Genomic DNA, 23,350 nt, shown 5'->3' on the forward strand with positions numbered 1-23,350 from the left:
ATCTGTTAAGGATGTGATCCCTGACATGCAATATCCGCGTGTCTACAAACTGAGTTGTGTCTGCGGCAGTAGTTACATTGGGGAAACTAAGCGACATTTCCCGGACCGTGTTCGTGAACACAAGGCGGATCTGAAACACAGTAGGACCAATACCTCAGCCGTGGCTGATCATTGTTTTAACACTGTGGGCTCACACGATATTGATTTTTTCCAAGACGAATGAACTCTGCAAACCCACTGGCTATCATCAAATATGTGTTCATGAAGCCATCCAGATATATAAACATAGACACAACTTCAACCGAGAAGATGGGTACAAATTGAGCAATCATTGGAAGAACGTGATTAACTAGGTAAAGTATTAAATTGCTATGATGTTTCCATCCTCTCTATCGATGTTAACTGACTCTCTGAGTTTCATGACTCGGTTGGATGTCTTTGTATTGACAGGCTGGGTGTCCACTGCCCCAGCTTCTTTGATTGGACCATCTCTAGCTGCACCCACCTACCTTGATGCACCAATCTCAGGACAGGCTAATCTCTCACAATACAAAGGCCACTGCCCCAGCCATTGTCATGCTAATCTCTCACAATACAAAGACCACTGCCCCAGCCTCTGTGGTTGGACCACCTCCACCTCCACCCACCTACCTTGATGCACCCATCTCAGGACAGGCTAATCTCTCACAATACAAAGGCCACTGCCCCAGCCATTATCATGCTAATCTCTCACAATACAAAGGCTACTGCCCCAGCCTCTGTGGTTAGACCATCTCTAGCTCCACCCACTTACCTTGATGCACCCATCTCAGGCCGAAATAAGACATTGTCTCAGCAGCTGTCTCTCTCTCTCTCACCTGAATACGATTGCTTGTGTTGCGATCGTAACGTCATGATCTATTATTTTCTATTTTACGTGACTTGACCGAAAGACCCAAATAATTTAGATATGAACAAGTTCACTGTCTGTTCCACTGAGTGAACAGGGACATGTTTTTTAGTCAGCTGAAGGCTATACTCACTGCAGTTTCCTGTATTAAATCTCAATACAATACTGGTACCAGATATCAATATAATTAAAATCTTGCCACACATATGCTAATTCCTGGACTTTCTGTGTCAAACTCCGAGAGGTGCTAAATTATGAACACGTACCCGCTGTGGGGAGACTCCAGGGGAGTTCGACTGATGAGAAGTCGTCCAGGTGCTGGAGCGATGTATTCAAGGAGACAGCAAACAGTCGGACGAGAGGGAAGTTTGCGGCTTGAGCCAGCTCCCAACTCGCGTTCACCACCTGGACATGGGAACACGCAGGCATAGACACGGGAAGAACATATACAGAGAACCAGAGTTAGATTCTAGCTCGCGTTTAGTCCTGAGTGACCTAGTGACACAGATACATGGGGACATATAGACACAGTGGAACAGGGACACGGGAGGCATGTGAAGACTAGACACAGGGACCAAAGGACATGGAGGCACGGGTACATGGACACACAGAGACCCAGAGACGTGTGGAAATCGATACGCAGAGATACACTGGGTCACAGAGACCTAGAGACATAAATGCATAGAGATACAGGGACGCTGAGACACAAAAAACACGGGGACACGGTTACAGGAACAATAAACATGGGACAATGAGACACGGAGATACTGGGACACGGATGCATGCCGACACAGGGACATGGGGACACAGATGGAGATAGACACTGAGACATAAAGATTTAGAGACCCAGAGTTAGGGTCAATGTTGTGTTTACTACCTAGTGACACTGGGACATGGAGACAGAGAGGAACAGGTATATGGAGACACGTGAAAATAGACACGGATACAAAGGGACGTGGAAACATGGCACGCAGAGACGTATGGGGATAAAGACATGGGAAGAATAATACAGGGAAAAAGGACTCGGAGACACAGAGACAGGGAAATACGGGGACATAGAGACACAGAGGCATAGAGCAAAGAAACATGAAGACACGGGGACACAGAGATATGGAGACACTGACACATGGGGACACAGACATGTAAAGAATAGACATGAGATAAAGGGACACAGACACAGGGACATTGAGACACAAAGACATGGAAACATAGGGACACAGAGACATGGGGTATTGCGTGTGATGATGCTGTGTATGCTACATTTTATTGGAGATGATGAGAGACATCCGCTGTATTAACCAGGGTGGCCTGCTGAATTAGAACCATGGACCTCTGCAACAAGCACCACCATCGTATCCAGTCTGTAATGCCTGAAAAACGTATGTAGCCACCTTGAAGTCGCTACCTTACAAATAATTTGCAATGGCATATTGGATGCCCTGGTACAAAATGTTACCGCTGCTCTGGTGGAATGGGTCATCAACGCCACTGGATGTTCCTTGTCGGCCTTTCGAGGTTGCGTTTACCCTGACTGAGTTCCCATACAAGACAAAGAACTACTTCGACCCTCGTCAGCCCGCTGTCCAATAGAGACAGAGGCCGGCGGGCTGGCAAGGAGCAACCGATGCTGGCCTATCAGGCCTCTCCAGAAACATGGCTCTCAGGAGCCTGGACATCACCACCAAGGAACCCACCTGGACTCCGGAGAAGTGTGTAAATGGCAGAAATATCTGAAAGGCGTAGTTTTATGGACGCTTCCGCTCTCAAACACTACCTAGAGATGATTGGCAATAGCTCGTATGCCACACAACAGTGGGTCTTAACTGGCCTTGATGCACCAGCAGGAAAACTCCCTCCAGTGGCTGGCATAAACTTTGTCCGTGCAGGCTCTGCTTGACATCAAAATGAGGTTCTGCATCTGCCCTGAAACGCCCAGGTTCTTGAACGTCATCCTTTAAATGTAGTCAACCGAAAACGCGTGGCATCTGGAAAATGCATCTTGCCTGACACATCAATGGGTAGTGGAAAAATTCCAGTTTTGGGTATGTGGGCAGATATTTCCGAAAACCTAGTGCAACCAGGAATAATGAATATCCCACAGGGACCTAGACATGTAAGGATGCTCGGGGACACTGGATGCAGTGGAATCGTTTTATAACAAGCAATTATGGCTAACTCCCAATTAATGGGTAAATACTGTCTGTTTTAATGGATAGGAGAGCACGCCCGTGTTCAATAGACAAGATTGAATTGATGTCCCCTTACTTTTCAGGAGTTGTTAATGCCATGTGCATAGAGGAACCTCTGTATAAAGTCATGGTAGGTAATATCCCAGGTGCGACAAAACTAGAAAGGGTATAAAGGCATGATAGAGTAAGGGATCAATCAGAGCTCACGCCGTTACAACGAGAGCAGGCAGAGCACGTGACGAATAACCCATCAAGCAATTACGGATTGGGTTGTACCATCATTTGGCTGTCGCCTGATGAAGCTTGTTGTAATTACTTGTGAAACGTCGTACTCGGATTGTAAATGTTGTGGCTTGGCTCTCCAACACACCAGTGTGCTGTACAAGTAACGAATTGGCATGTTCTGTTTACGTGACAACCCTTACTAATTGTCTGTGTTCGGTGGTGACGGGTTTAATGACACATTTATATATTTACGTGATCTAACCAAAAAAAAACCTGTATTATGGATGATATTGGTCGTAAAAGCCTACGTGTTACACTTAATAGGATATTACCGGAAATGTATTCCAAGATTCGCTGAAATAGCCAAACCTCTGACCAATATGACCGCTAATTGCCAACCAAACCAATTGAAATGGATGGAGGATGCCAGTGTAGCCTTTGAAACATTGAGAGGAGGTCTCACTGGAGACAAAATTCTGAAATTGCCCAATTAAGGGAAAACCTCCATGTTGCATAGAGATGCGTCAGACACAAGTTTGGGAACTGATCTGCTGCTGCAGGAGAATTATGGTGACAATTTTCCCGTGATGTATGCCAGTCGAAAATTGTTACTAAGGGAGACACGGTACTCAACTATTGAGAAAAAGTGCTTAGCATTGGGGTGGGGTCCATACGTTTTGGATGTACCTATATGGCAGCGAGTACATATTGGAAACAGATCACAAGCCCTTCATTTCCCTTAACAACACAAATTGAAATTGACCGAGTGATTTGATGTGCATTGTCACTGCAACTATATCCGTACACCTTACGCAAGTATTAAAGGTGCTGACAATATTGGTGCCGACTACTTGAGTATATGTCAATAGTACCTGCCTAGGGCAAGCCGGAGTGTAACTTCTCTTTCACACTCGCGGGATATGAAGTCAAATCAAACGTTGCCTCTCCTGAGGAGGGAGGCAGTGTGATGAGGTGAAAGTTGAGGATCACATCCCTGGCTTCCCTATGGTGTCCGTGATAGCTGGTGGACGGGTTTTAGTTGAATGGGTGTGGGGAAGGCCAATTATGCTAATTTACCGGCGATTAAAGGGGCGAAGGAAACCAAGCCAGAGATGAACCAGCAGCCATCATCAGCCACCAGCAAGAGGGCCTGATCGTCTGTTGGAGTCTGGAGGAACCACACCGAGTGCAGCAAGAGGGCCTGATTTACTGCTGGAATGGGGAGGAACCGCAACCAGGACTACGATAGCTTCAAGCAGTGCAGCCCCAGAAGCTGCGAGTGCTGTACCTGGGACTGAGTGATGTTTTGAGAGGTGTGGGTCCAGTCTCTACTGCTGTTTATCATCGCTACTGCGTGCAGTGCCGGATTATCCGAGTCGTGAACGTAGCATATGCTACGGGCACTGCACTTTCAAGGGCCCCGCGCTAAATGCTTTCAAGCTATCAATTCCGGTTCAGTGATTTTGCACTTGCTCTATTGCCATAGTACTACACTGCCTTCAACTTTTATGAACGACTGTGTTTAAGGTTAGCGATTTGTCGTAATTATCTGGCTGTATAGCAAATGAAAAAATACAATTACTTTACTATGCTAGTTACAAATTTGTGTTTTAATATTTGTGGTTTCTTTTTATTTAGGGCCCCTTCATAACTTATGCTACGGGCTCCACACCAGCTTAATCCGGCACTGACTGCGTGCATGCCGTCGTGGCTGTAATCTGCTCAGTGATGCGCTGGGGCGCACGTTACGGAAGACTTCTCCCCCACCCCCCTGCTAAAAACTGATTACCATAAAGGGGGCACTTGATGCTGAAGCATACTAAATTTATGTTGAGAGGCTTGATGCTGAAGCATAATAAATTAATGTTGAGAGGCGTTATGCAGCTTTATACCACGCGAATTTCATAATTTAAAATTGGGGGGAAAAAACTTTCTGAAACTATCGTCTCTCACATTTGTAAAACTGGAGATATTCCCACTGCCAGCATGATTATCCATGACGTGCATAACTCAACATTTTTTACCTCGAGGTGAACACTTTGACGGTAGGCTATGCAAATGTTGCCAGTATGGGCTTAATATAACGTAGGTAGAAACAATAATAGATCACAACGTTTTGATCGCAACACAAGCAATCGTCATCGGGTGGGACAACCACAGCAAGAAAAAATGTTTGTTGAAGTCGGCGAGAGATCTGCCGTGGCACGAGGTTATTTCAGTCTCGGCAGTAGGGGGGGAGAGAGAAGGAGGGAGCAGGCGGGGCAGAAAGTGGACCCCGCAGCAGCCCCGGGTCACTGGAGTAAAGTGGTCCACCGCAGCAACACTGGAGAGGGGTCGGCTGCAGGGGGGGGGGGGGGGGGGGAGTGAAGGGAGGGGGGAGGAAGCAGGGCAGCACGGACAGCGAGAGAAAGACACACAGAGTCGTAAAAAACAGCTGACATGGGCAGGTAGGATGGAGACATCACAGTCTGTTAAGACTTTACCTGGTTAATAACGTCCTTCCAATGATTGCTCAATTTGTACCCATCTTCTCGGTTGAAGTTGTCTTTATATATCTGGATGGCTTCATGAACAAATCTTTGATAATAGCCGGTGGGTTTGCAGAGTACCTTGGTCTTGGAAAAGTCAATTTTGTGTTATCCCACTGCGTTAAAACATTGATCAGCAACGGCAGAGGTATTGGTCCTACCGTGTGCACTTACGACTATAGAGTCCATAGATATTAATATTATAGCGCTTGCATAGTATTGTTGGAGTGCGGGCGGGGGGAGGGTGGGGGGGGGGGGTAGCGGCCCAGCCCTCAGCCTGCCAAGGTGCCAACTCGTCCGGCTGGGCAATGTAGGCGAGGCCGGAAGCTCTGCACGGGACTAGGCATCACCACGCCACTCTGTCAGGTGAGTACTTTGGGCTATAGAGTCGATAAAAACTGCTATAAAGTCAGCATGTACTACTTTAGTGATAACATTTACCACCACAGTCAGTATGCATTGCTGTAATCATAGCAGGTACCACCACAGTCGGTATGAGACATTGTGCTTCGATACCAAGACAACACCATAAAACGATTTCCTGACACAAGCAGAGCATATGATGCCCTACAATACCCCATTATACTTTGACAAGTTCAAGATAGGTACCACGTCCAAATTCCTCAAATTATCAAAGCTACACGACAAATACATCCTCACAAAACTGTCTCTTCTAAAGTCTTATATTCCTTCATGATCATGGACACAGAAGGAGGAAACCACATTACGGTGCGCCAACCAATTCTACTAAGTGTGTTCTTTACATTCAACTTAATAAAAACGCCTTCGTATAAAACAGTATGCTCATTCCAGGGACACGATCACTGCTGACGTACATGCAAACGCTCAGAATATGGGTAGATTCGTTATTTTGCCTTCATCCTTCACCGGTGGATCAAGATACATACATCCAGGTTGAGCTTTCTCCAAACCAAAAGGCAACAAACACACATGACATCATTGCAAGGGTCTTCACACTTAAAATTGATGAACTCATCAGGCTTATTCCGACTAAGGAAGGCGGTTTCTTTGGAAAGACAACATGTAACTTGCACACCATAGAGTGGCAAAAACGTGTCTTCCTCATTGCTATTGATGACGGAAATAATTCATTCAAGTGACATTGACACATTTGTCAGTGCTGAGATACCTGACCCCCATCAAGACCCTGTCCTATTTGATGTGGTTTGCAAGCAAACGGTCTATGGCCCATGTGGGCAGTTCAATCATATTTCGCCATGTATGCAAGACCGCAGGTGTACGAAGAAGTATCCATGCAACTTCTTGGAAGACACTCAGTCAGGCCATGCCTATCCTCCATATCGTTGCAGAAATGGTAGATTTTAAACAACGCTCAGACCTGCCACTAACTCTGACATGAAGGTTGACAACCAGTGGATCGTTCCCGACTGCTCTCTTCTGTTCAAGATCTTCGAGCGCCACATTCATGTGGAATTCTGCAATTCTGTGCAAGCCATCAAATGTTTGCAAATACATCAACGGTTTTGACATGCCTGTCTTTGCCTTACAAAAAGACAGGCCAAGTGTGGATGAGGTTACACTTTTTGTCCAAGGAAGATACATCAGGAGCAATGAGGCCATTTGGATCATTCTTGCCTCCCCCATCCACGAGCGTTCCCCCACAGTCGTCCATTTGTCAGTTCAACTCCAAAATGGGCAATGCATCTACTTCACCGAAGAAAATGACCAACAACAGGCCCTGGCTCCACAAGATACCAACCTGATGGCGTTCTTTGTTTTGTGCCAAAGTTACCCATTTGCTGCCAACCTGCTCTAAAAGTTCCAATGTGTGTGTGTAAGTTGATGTGTCTTTTTGGCCCAGGCACTGCCGGGTACTCCCGCTAGTCTTACCTATAAAATAAAATTTTTGTCAGTGTGTGTGTTCGCACACTTGCGAAGGATTTGGCTCTCAAACGGTGGGGTTTAGGTAAGAAAAAATTAGCTGGTATCACGCCGTAAGCCCCGTGGTGGGCAAGCGCTAATCGTTTTTCACATCCCTCAACTTTTAATTAGTTAAATGAGCAATTTAGTGCGATGTATCTTTATTTATTTATTTAGTATACTACTCGGCTGACGGGAGGTTTTCCCTGGAAATGCACATGCGTCATCGGTGGAGGGGGGGGGGATTTATCTTTCACCTTCATAATGCAAATAAACGCTGAAGTAAATTCTTCAAAGTTTAATGTTCCCCCTCCCCCACCCCAATGTGTGTGCTTACTACGATAGAGTCTGTAGATATTAATATTATAGTGCGTATATACTATTATTGTAGTGCGGGCGAGGGGATGGTGGGGGGGGGGAAGGGCGGGGGTAGTGGCCCAGCCCCCAGCCTGCCAAGGTTCCACCTCGCCCGACTGGGCAATCTAGGCGAGGCCGGGGGCTCTGCATGGGACTAGGCCTCACCACGGCAATGTTAAGTATTTTTTTTCTTACTCTTTGGTCTTTTTTCTTGCTTCTTTCGCTAAACTCACGTTGATAAAAACCTATTATTTTAATAATCACCTTGCTCATATTACATTAATAATGTTTGTGTGCAGACAACTAATATTTATATTTATTGCTTCTTTCACTACATTCACGTCCATAGAAACCTATTATTTTAATAATCACCTTGGAAATATTACAATTTTTGTTTGTGTGCTAACAACTCATATTTCTAAATTTACTTGGCGAATATTAATCGATTATTGTGTCTAAGTCCTTGTGTGCGTGTCTGTGTGTCAGTCGATGTGTGTGTAAGTGAAAATAAAAAATAAATTGTGTGTGCGTCTAAATCGATGTGTGTGAGTCGATGTATGTGTGAGTGAAAGTCCATGTGTGTGTGTTAGTCCATATGTGCGTGTGATTCGATTTGTGTGTGAAAGTCAATGTGTGTGTGTGTAACTTTATATGTGTGTATCTAATGTCGATGTCTGTGTGTCAGTCGATATGTGTGTGTGTAGGGTGTTGTGTGTGCGTCTATATATGTGTGTGCGTGGGTCCATGTGTGTATTTGTCGATATGTGTGTGTGTAAGTCCATATGTGTGTGTGTCAGTCTATGTATGTATGTGTGTGAGTCCATATGTGTGTATGTGGGTCAATGTCTGTAAGCGTGTGTAAGTCGATGTGTGTGTCTGTCTTTTTCGCCCGGGCAACGCCGGGTACTTCCTGCTAGTAAATATATATAAGATAAGAATTGCACAGCAAAAATAATTTTCATTAACAAGTTGTACAGCGACTGCAAGGTATGTAAAACAACATGCAAGAGAGTCGATACTCAACACTTCAAACGTGCACTTATAGCCTCTAAACGAGTGCTTATGAGCCATTTGGTAATGGTGTTTAAACAACATTATTGGATAGACGTACAGTTTTTTAATTGTTTGAGGCTCTAGATGTTATAAATTTATAACCCTTACATAGGATCGCTGTGGCCTTAGCTGCAACTAATCCTGAGGTGCAGAAATAATTGTATGTACACTAGAACCCTTCTTAACGATGGTAATTGATTCCACAAAACCGATCGTGAAGTGATTTGGTCGTTCAGCGAGTAGATGTTCTCACTTCAAAACACAGCAGACACACTGTATGTAAACAATGCCCCAAGGCTCATGAATGGACGTCGCTGATTGGCCACGTTCTGGTCAGACCACTTTGTATCTCGCCAATTGGCCGAAATTGGCAGTCGCGTGCTCGTCATTAGCCCGTCGTTAACAGGGGAATGGTCGATAAGCAAACACATTGGGCTCTATAGAGGCCCGTCGTTAAGCGAGTAGTCATTAACAGGGGTGGTCGTTAAGAGGGGATGTACTCTATCTTGAACTTATTTCCCACCATACATAGCCAACCGTGCTACTCAGAGGTGTGAGCTTTATGGGTAGGGGTGGGGGCTATCTGCAGCGCATTCCGTGGCCAGTGGGGAATTGCTGGTAGCAAATAGAGGATGAAGAGAAACCTTACCTGCTGTACAGTCATCTGCATGTTGCTCTGCCCCCCACAAAGCCACACTTCTCCGAACCAGATGTCGCGAATCACAACCCTCACCGCTTCCCTCCCAGTGCCCCTCCACACAGGGCTCCGCTGGGTGGCACTGAGAGAGAACGGCCCCCCAGCATCCATGGGGTTCAGAGTCACGGACCACGTGTGTGACTCTACACACACAAAGACACACATACATAGGTACGCCATTTAGCCTTGTAATATTTAGTTCAACTTTTAACGCGCCCCCAATATTCGCTTACGCAGTTAGAGAGAGAATGACCAAGATGCACGAGGAGCAATAGACAAGCAGGAAGGCAGCCACAGAGTGAGCCAATGCCAACAATTGCCCAAGCTCTGCAGTCCTCTATATATGGTGTATTGGCCAATTCATGTGGGAGAAAAATAAGTACCTGGAGAAACCTTTCCTCATACACAGTCTTCGGGTCTTTGATTCATCTTGCCCATGTTTAACTTGAGCTTGAAAACACCCCTGCTTTTCGTTGCCTTCCCTTCATGACCCATTTTGCTTTCAATCAACATCCCAGATGACTCTTGCAAAAGAGGCAACGATGTATCATGTTTCACAATGTGTTTATTTCTCTCTTGGTTTCATAAAGGGTACTGTCTAAATGAGCGGTGATATTGCATACATATCATGGGTACTGCTGCCTTGGCGCTTTGTGAAAATGTTTTTTCCCTTTGATCAACTGAAATGTTAAATCTAACAACTCTTGTGTGAAAGAACCGTTTGTGAGGAATTTGGTTACCCACATTGGTCAGCACATTTTCCTCCTGAAAGTAATTGATTTTTCATCATCATTATTATCAGTCATGATTATAGCATTTCTGGTGTAAAGCTTTTCCAAGCCACCGCCACCATTAATGATTTTGTGATGCAACAATCCATCCAGCACTGGTACATGAGGTGAATTAGTCACTCCAACTCCTCGGTGAGCATCCTCTTGGACCCATTTTATTTTTGGGTGTGTCTCCATTATTATTCTTGACCGTCATTCATCGTCCCTTATAGCCATGTGCCCTACCCAAGCCCACTTATTTTTCTTGACACATTTTCGTGACCTTTGTTTTATAGCACTGGTTAGACAAGGCATTACATAGGCTGCCTCTGGTGTAGGTCAACCAGTTTTAAGGAAAATGCTTACCAAAGCATGTTTTGCGTGTTGCCACAACTATGTGTGGTTAATGCAGATTTGGCGCTTTGTAATGTGTGTACATTTGGTGTTTTAACACCTTAACACCTCCTATATTATTGCTAGAAATGATACAACTTTTTTATCATCTGAATTCTGGCCGAAAGGGTCCCGGAAATATACATACACATAGCTGACATAGGCTAAATAGGTGCTTATTGACACTACTTGCCCCAACAGCCCAACATACATCGTGTGTTCCTGTTTCCATTCATTTGTTTAACTGGGTGGCAACTCAAGAGACAAGGTGCCTGAGCGCAGCACGACTTATAATACCCATAAAATTGTGTAAGCTTGGTTCAAGATTAAACTTAAACTATAAAAACTATGAAAAAAATATTATTTTACCATTTAAGGCTCACTGAGCTATATAGCCATTTTTCAGATAGCGACCTGGCCACAAATTATAGCTAATCTAAGTGGCTTATCAGGTGGAAATGTATAACAGCAAAATTCATCGCATATTTCTAAATGTGAAGGGGAAAACTGGAGGATCTGGAGAAAAATCCACGCGAACCACAGGAGAACATGCAAACTGCAAATCTACAGGCATCAGGGTCGGGTTCAAACCCATGACCTCCTGCATACCAGGTGAGGCAGATAACATCTTGCCACCATGACGCCCCATCGTGTGACTCCAAGTAAATAAGCGATTCATCAAGACTTTGTCATCCTAAAGTTAGGAGATATTTGAGGGTTGGTCAGGACCAGTTGTGAGTCAATTGTTACCGATAATCATGATACCTCAACCACGACCAGCTTAAGCGCACCAAATAATAATGTCATGCCGGCAATGTTGCATGGGAATTTTCTTCTTAGTGGCTGATTGGCTGGTGTAGTGGGAGTGATGAAATAACCCCAAGCAGCAGCTTTAACGTGAGCGTTATAATCAAACTTTTATTCTCATATCTACTGTGTCTTATAAATAAATTCCGATAATGACATTGATGACCTTACTACAATCTTCGTTTGATAACGGTATTTTATATACTCAAACCCCAGGGTCAGGGCCCTCTAGCGATGCAAGGATAAAGGAGCAATTGGCTCCGGGCTTGGCACAAACGAGGGCGCCTCAACGGATATGTTTTATGTCACTAATGAATAAAGAGCCTCCAAGTTGCAGCATGGTGGAGAGAGAGACCTGCCGACACGATGCTCCTGTGCTCCTGTAACAAGTCCTTGCTCCTGTTGTAGAGTCTCACGACCACCTTGGCTCCCACGCTCCCGAACCCCCACACGAAGGCACCACGCGGTCCCCTCTGCAGGACCATGTGGTTTCCATAATAGGAAGCCAAGCGGAACGTTTCAACCACGAGCGTGGAGGTAGGTGGGGCTGGGGAGATGCATAGTGACAATAGTTAGTTTATGACGGTTGTGATTGTGCTGGTGATAATGCTGATCGTGATAATGGGTGGTTATCATTGTGATGGTGGTGTTGATGGTTGTGAAATGATTGTGGTGATAATGGTGATTGTGACTGAGGTGGATGTAGTAGCGGTGGCGGTAGTGAGGAACGTATTGATGGTGGTGGTCGTATTGATGGTAGTAATGAAAGCGGAGATGGAGCTGATGTAATGATGATGGTGGTGGTGATAGTAGAGGGGGTGCTGGCAGATTCAGGTTTGTGTCAAGCACTCACAGGTGTTAGGAGGTTCACGTATGCGATTCACCACCAAGCACTCCACCATCGCCGCCTCGATCAGGACCAACAGCACCACCACCAGTACAGGAATATTCTTCCTGCTGACGTCAATGCAGGTGGGGGCATAGATTTACAGAGACTGGATGCTGCTTTCCACTTCGTCGTTAATTCCACTAGAAATTCCTAGTATCAGCTACCTCATGATTGCAAATATACATGGGGATTATATAACAGCATGTCTGTGATGTATACAGCTTTCTCTGTTTGACATGTGGCAGCTAAAACCTGAGAAGCAAATAAACACAATTGATTCTGATGGCTTTGTATTGTAGATAATAATTTCACCCATGGTGAGGTACTATCTCTTTTCATTTTTCTAGGAAAGGCCCACTGAGCTATATAGCTCTTTTTCAGAATCCACCTGGCCACAAATGATAGTTCAACGAGGTGGCTTATCAGAAAAACATTTATAGCAGTCAAATACTTGAAACGCATGTTGATTCTAAATGTGGAGGGAAAAACCGAAGGACCCCGAGAACATTCCACGAGACTACGGCAAGAGAAACATGCAAACTCTAAATACTGTACAGGCTGTTTAAAAACAATAGACCCAATTTCAAAGCAGTATATTTCACGATGGCAACATTTTACAATTACACAAAAAGTTACAAATGGTTTAATGAGTTATCAAGTTTGACTAACCATTAATAAATGCTCTATGTGCTCTCCACCTGCTGTACGGACAACATCGAGATGATAGTTGAATTCGTTCCAAACGCCTCTCAAAGTGTCTTTTTCCACTGAAGTTACTGCTGCCGTGATTCAATTTTTGAGGTCATCCAGATTAGTCGCTAATGGTGGCACAAAAACACGGTCTTTGACGTATCCCCACAATTAAAAGTCGCAGGGTGTGATGTCTGGGGATCTTGGGGGCCAAGAGTATTGCGCCAAGTCTTGGGGTCCAGTGCGACATATCCAACGTTGAGGCAGTGTGTCTTGTGAATGACTGAGGCTAGGGGCTGTTTGTGCGCTGGGAGAGGCATGTAGCAATAATCATTTGATATTCTATGCCCCGCCCTTTCAAGTGGTAAGAGTTTCATTCATGGGCGGTTCATGGTTGAAGAGATATAGCGATTTCAAATTGGGTACATTTCTTTTAAACACCCTGTATACAGGCGTCAGGGTCAGGATCGAACCCACGACCTCCTGTATACCGAGCGAGGTAGTTAACATCTCGCCACTGTGGCATTACAGGGAGTCCTGGGACTCCTGTATGATATTTGAAGCAGATATTAGTAAGGATTATTGAAAGGAGAGTTAACATGCTGCCACCACCACCCTCACTGGGACAAGCGGATGGAGAAACGAATGAATGAACCTTCAACTCTAACACATGCACACTCACGTTCATGCTTGCTCACTTTCACCAACACACATATGTGCACCCATGCAAACACAGACACACACATTCATTCCCAGTGTAATTTTGGGACTCATTACATTACGTGGTATATTGCTACATTTAACCAAATAGTCGAAAACATAGTCTTGTGGTTCTGATTCACTTTTATGAAATGCATTAAACCACCTAATAATAGCATTTTCTGGCCGTAGGAACAATGTTTATCTGAATATTCTAAAAGCAACTAAGGTACAAACTGTACTTTAAATTGTTGTTGGATATCTTGGAATTCAGTGTTCTGTTGGGATACGAGGCAAAACTCAGGAGGACTCCGAGCTTACATTTTAATCCTGTATAAGGACCTGAAAGACCCACATGCAAAATGTTGTGCTTTTATCCATTCAGTAGCGGTAACTTTGCTCAGCCACCAATTACTACTTTACTTGAAAAAACTGTTAATGCAACAAACGTTGTATTGAATTGTATTAATTTCCACTGCAGTGACAATATGCTGGGCACTATTCACGCAGCAATTTGAATTTAGTACAGTAGCATTATTATATAACTTCGCAACGTTTCTCTACATTTCAATATAAGGGTATATATCAAGTGGTAAGATGCATGTTAGTACAAATTAAATGCGTAAATTATCACCCCTCTAACGTGCAGCACAGTAGACGTATTGGGATGTGTGTAAAATATGTACAGCTCAACATCCGGCATGTGCCTTGTTGTACGCTCGACAGAGCAGTAGGAAACGCATCACCTCCTTCAGCGCCGCTCCCCTTGCTTACCTGGAGTTGCCGGGATGTTCATGACCTGCCCGTGACGTCATGGCTCCGTGGACTGCAGATTCCACAGAACCCCAAAAGTGGATTCTGGTGTTCACAGTAAAAACATCACTTCTTTGAGTGAACATGAGTGTTGCAAACAAATTTTATAAATCGGCCTTATAATTCCTGTATATTATCTATAAAAGTGCATTTTTGTCTGTATGTGTGTATCCGCCTTCTCCGTAACACTTTCAACTGCAAACTATTGTTTACGTTTTAACAAAGTACACAATAAAAACAAACTAAACCTCCGGATGAACACTTCCTATTTGTTTTTGCCCTTGGTCTAATTTAACTAATAAAGTCACACTTTGTACAATGTACGCTGATTTATTGTTAACTTTGAGCCAGGTGCCAAAGCGCCATCTGCACATGCACAGAATGCCAACTCGCGGTTGCCCCTATCAATGCAAACAAGCTTGCCGAGCGACGACGGGAGGTAGATTCTTCAAGTTAAAAACTTGCCGGTGGCCATTTTGTTTACAATAAAAAAATGGCAAACGAAAAAATAAAGCCAACATGATACGCGGACACATGCTGCATATTATAAAACACATGCCCTTACCAGCAGCAGCATGCCGTCCATGGAGACGTGATCAACGTCAATACATAATAATGGTAATAAGCCGGATAAACCGAAAAGTACCCATTGTACCTGTAATAACAGCCATAGAGGGTTCACGTGGGGATTGGCTTGCCGGTCCTGCTTGTAGCCAATAAGGGTTGAGATAGGGACCATGGCCCATGCGTCATCACGACAGGTCATCAGGAGTGATTGGCCCAGCCATTCGGGGTCCCAGCTAATGGGGAGCCGGATGAGGGGCGTGGTCCCGGGATTGACAGGGAACCATCGAGAATGGTCAAAGCTGTCGATGAACGATTGGCTGGGGGAACCACGTGACGAAGGTATTAAGAGCGAGTGAGAGAGAACGATCGAGAGCAGACGGAAACTAACAGGAGCAGGGTCACGCGCGGACGGGGGCTGGGGTTGCCACGTGCGCGGTGAGGACTCAGTGCGTAGTCTGTCCTCTCTCCGTTGTCTGCCAGCAACGGAGAGTGAGTGAGCAAGTGTATTGAAAGTGGAAATAAAGGACTGATTCCGAAGCCGTCTCCAGGAGGATTATTACATTGGTGTCAGAAGTAATTCTGCGACTGTTTGGACGATGGTCAAGATGTCTAAGCACCTCAGAAAAAAGAACCTGCCCGTGCCTCTGTCGGAGGAAGAGGTCAAGACGGATGAAGACGAGCTGTTGGGAGCTACAGCCCTGGTGCCGCCGGCTGACGACGCTCGCCTCGACGCCTCTCAGCGTCGACCGGGGGAGGATGTGACCACCGCAGGACCAAGAGACGAATGGCGGCTGATGGCGGAGCAGATTGAGTCGTTGCGCGCAATTCTGCTAAGCCTGGTGACCGCGGTGGTGTCCTCACCAGCCGTGGGTCGCCAGATCGCCGAGCAGCTGGACGCTGCGGGAAGGGATCCTGCTCTGGAAGCGGGACCCGCCATTGTTCCTGCCACGCGGGAGGACGCCGTCGTCTTGGGTGGGGCGGCTACGCCGGAGTCGTCGGCCGCCATTTTGGGCGCGCCTGCCACCACGCGGCCGCCGGACGCCATTTTGTCTGCACTGAGCGGAGAGCGGGAACGGGGGCCGGAGACGCCCGCGGCACGCGCCTGCCACCGCAGACATCGCCTTCCACAAATAAAAGAATTTATCGCCGGGGGCGATTGGAGTGCTTTTACGTGGCGCTTCGAGTCAGCTTTTAGATCTGTCAACTGGACGGAGGAAGAAGCGCTGGGAGCGCTACCTACGCTGCTCGATGATGTGTCTCTGGGAGTCTTTCGCTCCATTCCGGCGTCCAAGAAGAAGACGCTGCGGGACGCGTTCACAGAGATGGCGGAATTTTACGACCCGCCGACATCGGCCACCAGAAAATGTATGTCGCGTCGCCGGGCACCGGAGGAATCGCCGTTGGCCTATCGGGGGGCGTTGATGGCGATGGCCATGGCCGCCTACCCCGACGCGACGGCCGAGCATTTAGATCCTCTCATCCTTTCCCACATGCTGGAGTTGTCTCAGGAGCTCAACATCTCTCTACCAGTGTGCGGCCACGAACCGCTTTCATCGCGGTGGGTGGCGCGCTGCCTGGACGCTAAGTTTAATATCAAGCGGTGGGACCAGATGGCGGCGTGGACGGGGAAACCCGAGATCAACGGGCCGCCTCTGGGGTGGTCTCCGCGACTGGTTGTCCACTGCTCCGACGACTCGGGCGACGACGACATGCTGGCTGCTGCTGTTCCGCATAGGGTTCCGGGCCGGCGGCTGCGCGACCAACGGGGCGACTACACGGGCCGACCGCGTGCGAGGGCCGGGTCGTCCGACCGCCCGCCGACGTCGGCCGCGTGCTTTAAGTGCGGCAGACGGGGCCACTTCGCCCGCGACTGCCGCTGCCGACCTCTGCTGTCGTCTCCTCCGCCGAGGGGACCTTCATCTTCTCTACCTGCCGCGGAGCTGCAACAACCTCGGGCGAGTCGGCACAAATCGGACACCCGGCAGGTCGTGTCACATCACTCATCCACTCGCACTCATTTTTACACTCCTAAGGGTCATTTTACTTCTTCTGCTCCATTGACACGCTCTGCTACACAGTGGAGGAAATTGGCTTGCAGGATTGTGGCTGCGGCGTCGGGCTCGTCAACGGTACGGGGTACCATCGACGGCGTTGACGTCCGTATCTTGGTGGACACGGGCACATCGGCTACCATCATTTCGGATGTAATTTTTCATTTGTTGTCAATTCCTGCGTCCAGAATACGTAAGGTCAATGATGCGTGTGTTGCCGCCAATGGGGGGAGCATGGGCATCTGCGGACAGATGGATGTGAGCATCGCTATCGGAAATATTACCGCCGCAGGACCTGTGTTAATTTCTCGTTCGCTAGCTGTTCCATGCTTGTTGGGTACGGATTTCCTGCGCCGGATGCCGTTGCGAATACGGGTCGACCAGGACTGTTTGGAAATGCCGGGGGGTCGTAGGATGGCGTTCCTGCCTTCCCTGCTGGCCACAGCGCCTACAGGTAACGCAGTTACTGCTGTAGTTGCGGCTACGGTCGAGGTTCCATCGGGAGCGCAAATGCTTATTCCGCTACGTTACCGAAAACCGCTTCAGATGGCGAAAGGTGCGAAAGGCGTGCTATTATCCCCATCGAATTCCGTATCGAAATCTTTCTCTTTGGCGGCGGCACAAACGATCGTGCGCCCAGGTCAGGCACCCTTCATACAGGTCTTGAATGGGGGACCTGATCGCGTTGTTGTTCCGGAGGGATCGGTGCTGGCTCACACCACTACCGATTTCGCCTCTTGTGATAAACCACCGCGCGCTCAGATGCCCGCGGTTGGGCCTCCGCACGATCGTTCACAAGAACGTTGGATTGCGGATTTATGCGGAGAGAATTCCTCTTTGTCAAATGAACAGAGGAACGCCTTGCGTTCGCTATTGCTGCAGTACGCTGATGTGTTCAGCAAAAATGATTTGGACCTCGGACGCACATCGCTTTTGTCGCATCATATTGAAACCGGTGCGTCGCCGCCTGTCTGTATGCACCCTCACCGCATGAGCCCGGCGGAAAGGGAACACGTGCGTGGGGCGGTGGATGATTTGCTGGCGGCGGATATTATCTCGACGGGCGCGCCCGTCGTTTTGGTAAAGAAAAAAGATGGTGGTACGAGGTTTTGCGTTGATTTCCGCCGGCTGAACAAAATCTCGGTAGCGGATGCGTACCCCTTACCGAGGATGGATGACTCATTGGATGCTTTATCGGGTGCTAAATTTTTTTCCACCCTAGACCTGTCCTCGGGCTTCTGGCAGCTTCCCCTCGATGACGAGTCAAAACCCAAAACGGCATTCCGCACGCCGCACTGTCTCTTTGAATTTAATCGGCTGCCGATGGGCCTGAACGGAGCTCCGGCCACGTTTCAGCGCCTCATAGAATTGGTGTTGGCGAGACTGCAGTGGGAAACGTGCCTCATATATCTAGACGATATAATTGTCTTTAGCCGCACGTTCGAGGAACATCTGCACCGCCTTGAGACAGTTTTTCAGAGGATGCGTACGGCTGACCTTAAGTTTAAACCGAAGAAATGCCACCTCCTGCAACACTCCGTCCGTTACCTGGGTCATATTGTCAGTTCGGACGGTGTATCTACTGACCCTCTGAAAACGAAGTGTGTACGTGAGTGGCCCACACCCACTTCAGTGGGTGATGTTCGACGGTTTATTGGATTTGCTTCCTATTATCGCCGCTTCGTTAAGAACTTTGCGACGTTGGCAAAACCGTTACACGTTCTGACTGGCAAAAATCAGAGGTTTAAATGGGGGGCGGAGGAAGAAAGTTCGTTTATGGCACTTCGGAACCACCTCGCCACGGCGCCTACGTTAGATTACCCAGATTTTTCACAGCCATTCATCCTTGATACGGATGTTAGTGATATCGGCATTGGGGCCGTTTTGTCGCAACGTAAGGATGGGATTGAGAGGGTGGTGGCGTATGGCAGCAGGGTTCTCTCCCCTGCGGAAACACGATATTGCGTGACAAGGCGGGAACTTTTGGCAATTGTCCATTTTGTTCGATTGTACCGGCCGTACCTGTATTGACGGAAATTCCTGGTCCGCACTGATCATGCGGCTTTGCAATATTCCCTCAAATTGGATCAGCCGTCAGGCCAATTGGCCCGGTGGTTGGAATTATTACAGGAATTTTCCTTCGATATAACATACCGAAAGGGGGCCCGTCATGCAAACGCTGATGCGCTCTCGAGGCTGCCGCCCGTTCCTCCGTGCACTTGCCTGAAGGGGACGCACTGCTGCGCCGCACCGCCCACGTCGCCCTGCCCGGTTATGGGGGCAATAGCGAATGAGGACGACGCAGGGGCGAAAGCGAAGGAGGAGGACCAGCAGGTGTCGGTGGACACCGATGATACCTTACGGCTGCCGCACGCGGTCTGGTTGCGTGAGCAGGAGGCCGATGCCTCGCTGTCTCCGCTACGTAAGTTAATTGGGAAACAGAAATCGCAATTGGCGGGCTGGAAGTGGCAGATGTTCCGCGGTAAGTCGGGATTGCTAATGTGTACGGACGGGGTGTCTGACCGACCACGCTTGGTGGTGCCCACTTCGCTTCGCTACGACCTGCTCCGTGCTCTGCACGCTGATAAGTTGATGCACCTCGGCGTCCAAAAGACTGTGGCCACGATGCAAAAGGATTTTTTCTGGGCCGGTATGACGGCGGACATCAATGATTTTGTGCGCTCGTGCCATGACTGTGCGAAGAGGAAACCGCCTCAGAACCACTATGTACCACCGTTGCGTTCCATTGAAGTGTCTCGGATCAACGAATTGGTGGCTCTCGACATTCTGGGGCCGTTTCCCCCGTCGGCTAGGGGCAATAAATACCTTCTGGTCGGGGTGGAATATTTTTCTCGATGGCCGATGGCCTGGCCTCTACCCGACCAAACGGCAGCGTCCATCACCGACGCTTTCCTGAACGGGTATGTCATGGACAAGGGGGCACCTGAAAGGCTGCTCACAGATCAAGGTCGGAATTTCTCCTCTAAATTGCTTAGGGAAGTTTGCGACGCGCTAGGTACAAAGAAGGTTCGCACCTCCCCATATCATCCACAAACAGATGGTATGGTGGAACGATTCAACCGTACCCTTTCCGCTATGCTTTGTCACACGGTCAGTGAAAAGCAAACCGATTGGGACTTGCACATACCAGGCGTCTTGGCGGCATAATGCATGGTTCCGCACATGTCCACGGGATACTCGCCGTTTTTTTTGATGTATGGCCGTGAAAATGTTCCACCCATCGATGTGCAACTGGGTACGCCGAGTAAACAACCATCCCGCTCCCTGCCTGACCACGTGCGTGACTTGCTTGAGCGAGTAACGGAAGCGCGAGAGGCTGCCCGGTGTGCGACGGCCCGTGCTCAGGCAAGGAACGAACGGTACGCGCGTCGATCGCATACTCGCATGCCTTGGTCAGTGGGAGACCTGGGGTGGCTCCACTGCCCCCAGGTACCAGCGGGCACATCCCCTAAATTGCACAGGCCATGGCGGGGGCCTGTGACGCTCGTAGATGTTCGAAACTCGCAAAGTATCCGCGTTCAATACGGCAAATGTCGGTGGTATGTTCATTCCTCGCGACTTAAACCCTATGTTGACGCGCGTGTCGGTCCTTCATCCCCAATAGCTGACCTGCCGGGTTCTGCTGGGCCGACTGCGCCGCTTGACACGCCCGTTGATCCCAAGGGGGACTGTGTTGTGCCTCCTGCAGATGAACAGGTTCTGAGGGCTGAGGAAGCCCCCACTGCCCCCCCTCCAACGGGGCCCGCCCTGGACGTGACCATGCACCAACAACCTACTTCTTCCAGCCTGCCACCTCCTGTTCATCCGGAAGCGAAGCGACCATGCGCTGGGGGCGGAGAGGGTCCCGCGTCGCGTACGCGGTCGAAATCTTTTCCGTTTCGTTAACGTTCGATCATTCGCTAATTCCCTATCGTTAACGCGCTGCAGGGGCGCCCTAATGTATGGTGTGATTTTCTTATAATTATTATGGGTGACTGTTTTACGTGTTGTTAGGCGCAGGAACGCCGGTTCACCCTCGAATCGTTAAACGCACCTTGGTGCCCTAATAAGATGTCGCGGAATTGGTTCTTCACCCTTTTCCCAGCCGAGACGGCTAAATTTTTTCACCGGTGGGGGGGGGGGGGTGATGTAATAACAGCCATAGATGGTTCACGTGGGGATTGGCTTGCCGGTCCTGCTTGTAGCCAATAAGGGTTGAGATAGGGACCATGGCCCATGCGTCATCACGACAGGTCATCAGGAGTGATTGGCCCAGCCATTCGGGGTCCCAGCTAATGGGGAGCCGGATGAGGGGCGTGGTCCCGGGATTGACAGGGAACCATCGAGAATGGTCAAAGCTGTCGATGAACGATTGGCTGGGGGAACCACGTGACGAAGGTATTAAGAGCGAGTGAGAGAGAACGATCGAGAGCAGACGGAAACTAACAGGAGCAGGGTCACGCGCGGACGGGGGCTGGGGTTGCCACGTGCGCGGTGAGGACTCAGTGCGTAGTCTGTCCTCTCTCCGTTGTCTGCCAGCAACGGAGAGTGAGTGAGCAAGTGTATTGAAAGTGGAAATAAAGGACTGATTCCGAAGCCGTCTCCGGGAGGATTATTACATACCCATCAAACAGTCAGCTGGGTTACCCCATGGGGGTATTGACCCATGGGCGAAACTGTAGGGGTGCGCTACGCAACTGGCCGTGGTCCCGGCAGGTGAAGCTGCCAGTTCAGTCTGCTAAGACTTACTGTATAGCGACCCCTGCCTACTCGTAAGGTAAAGTTGTTTGGGGACTCCACTAATCGCAGCACGCAGCACCCATTTTTTACATAAATAAACGTAATATTAGCGTAACTACCATTCGCACACTTGTATACACACCACACTCACACAGCACAGGGTCTGCGCCCACAGTGCACTGCAGCACTGCAGCGCAGACCTTGCCAGACCTATGCTATCGCTCTCTTCCGGGCGTGTTAATTATTTATTTTCATCGAATCAAAGTGAGCTGTGGCTTTTTGCCGGCTGTTTTATTTTCATCGAATCAGAGCGAGCTGTTTGGGCGGGTCCGTAAATCAATTAACGTCCAAATACGCACGCAGACGACCAAACCAGCGTAGTTGTTTAAGATTTACCTCAGACGTTGGTTAAGTACTTAGGGCATGTAGTTAGTGTGGCCAGTGTCACCATGGATCCAGAAAAGACGTTGTGTGCGTACGTGGCAGGCGCCTAAATCGGTAGCAGATGTCCTCAGTTTCATTGGATTCGCTTCTTACTACTGGCGGTTCATTAAAGATTTTGGCACTATTGCTAAACCGCTCCACAGCATTACGGCCAAGGGCCAGATATTTCGGTGGGATAGGGCTGAAGAGGATTCCTTCCTTGCTCTCCACTCTGTACGTGCACATGCTCCCCCCACTCGCGTACCCCGATTTCACTAAACCCTTCGTTTTGGAAGCCAATGCCAGCGACACAGGCATCGGGGCAGTCCTATCCCAGCTTTTCAAGGGAACGGAGAGAGTGGTTGCTTACGGCAGCCAAGTCCTGTCTCCTGCCGAGCAGCGCTATTGCGTCACGCACAGGGAGCTACTGGCCATGGTCCACTTTATTCAGCTCTATCATCCTTATTTGTACAGATGGGACTTTGTAGTTCGCACGGACCATGCGGCCTTCTCGTATTCCCAGCACATTGACCAGCTTTCTGGCCAGTTGTCCTGATGGCTCTAGATCCTTCAGGGATTCTCGTTCACGGTGGTGCACAGGAAGGGCACCCGGCACGTCAACGCTGATGCCTTGTCCCGGCTGCCACCCCATGCCGCGTGCACGTGTA

At 48.4% G+C, this 23,350-nt stretch overlaps 1 protein-coding gene across 3 annotated transcripts in view; it reads right to left on the reverse strand.

Annotated features, from left to right (window-relative positions):
* LOC133362991 (sialate O-acetylesterase-like) overlaps positions 1-23,350 on the reverse strand; it is a 60,298-nt gene that overhangs the window by 34,850 nt on the left and 2,098 nt on the right. Inside the window, exons 2-6 of one of the 3 annotated variants that reach the window (XM_061581976.1) lie at positions 14,863-14,946; positions 12,664-12,764; positions 12,166-12,357; positions 9,793-9,983; positions 1,156-1,294 (exon numbers count right to left, since the gene is read on the reverse strand). In XM_061581976.1, the coding sequence (XP_061437960.1) occupies positions 1,156-1,294; positions 9,793-9,983; positions 12,166-12,357; positions 12,664-12,764; positions 14,863-14,903 (664 nt within the window). In that variant the 5' untranslated portion in view covers positions 14,904-14,946. Of the gene's footprint in view, positions 1-1,155; positions 1,295-9,792; positions 9,984-12,165; positions 12,358-12,663; positions 12,768-14,862; positions 14,971-23,350 lie in introns of all 3 variants that reach the window. The other 2 variants (XM_061581974.1, XM_061581975.1) reach the window with 2 other exon arrangements.

Source organism: Lethenteron reissneri, unplaced genomic scaffold (assembly GCF_015708825.2).
Source record: "Lethenteron reissneri isolate LAM-NWPU_2019-01 unplaced genomic scaffold, ASM1570882v1 scaffold_1639, whole genome shotgun sequence".
Lineage (NCBI taxonomy): Eukaryota > Metazoa > Chordata > Hyperoartia > Petromyzontiformes > Petromyzontidae > Lethenteron > Lethenteron reissneri.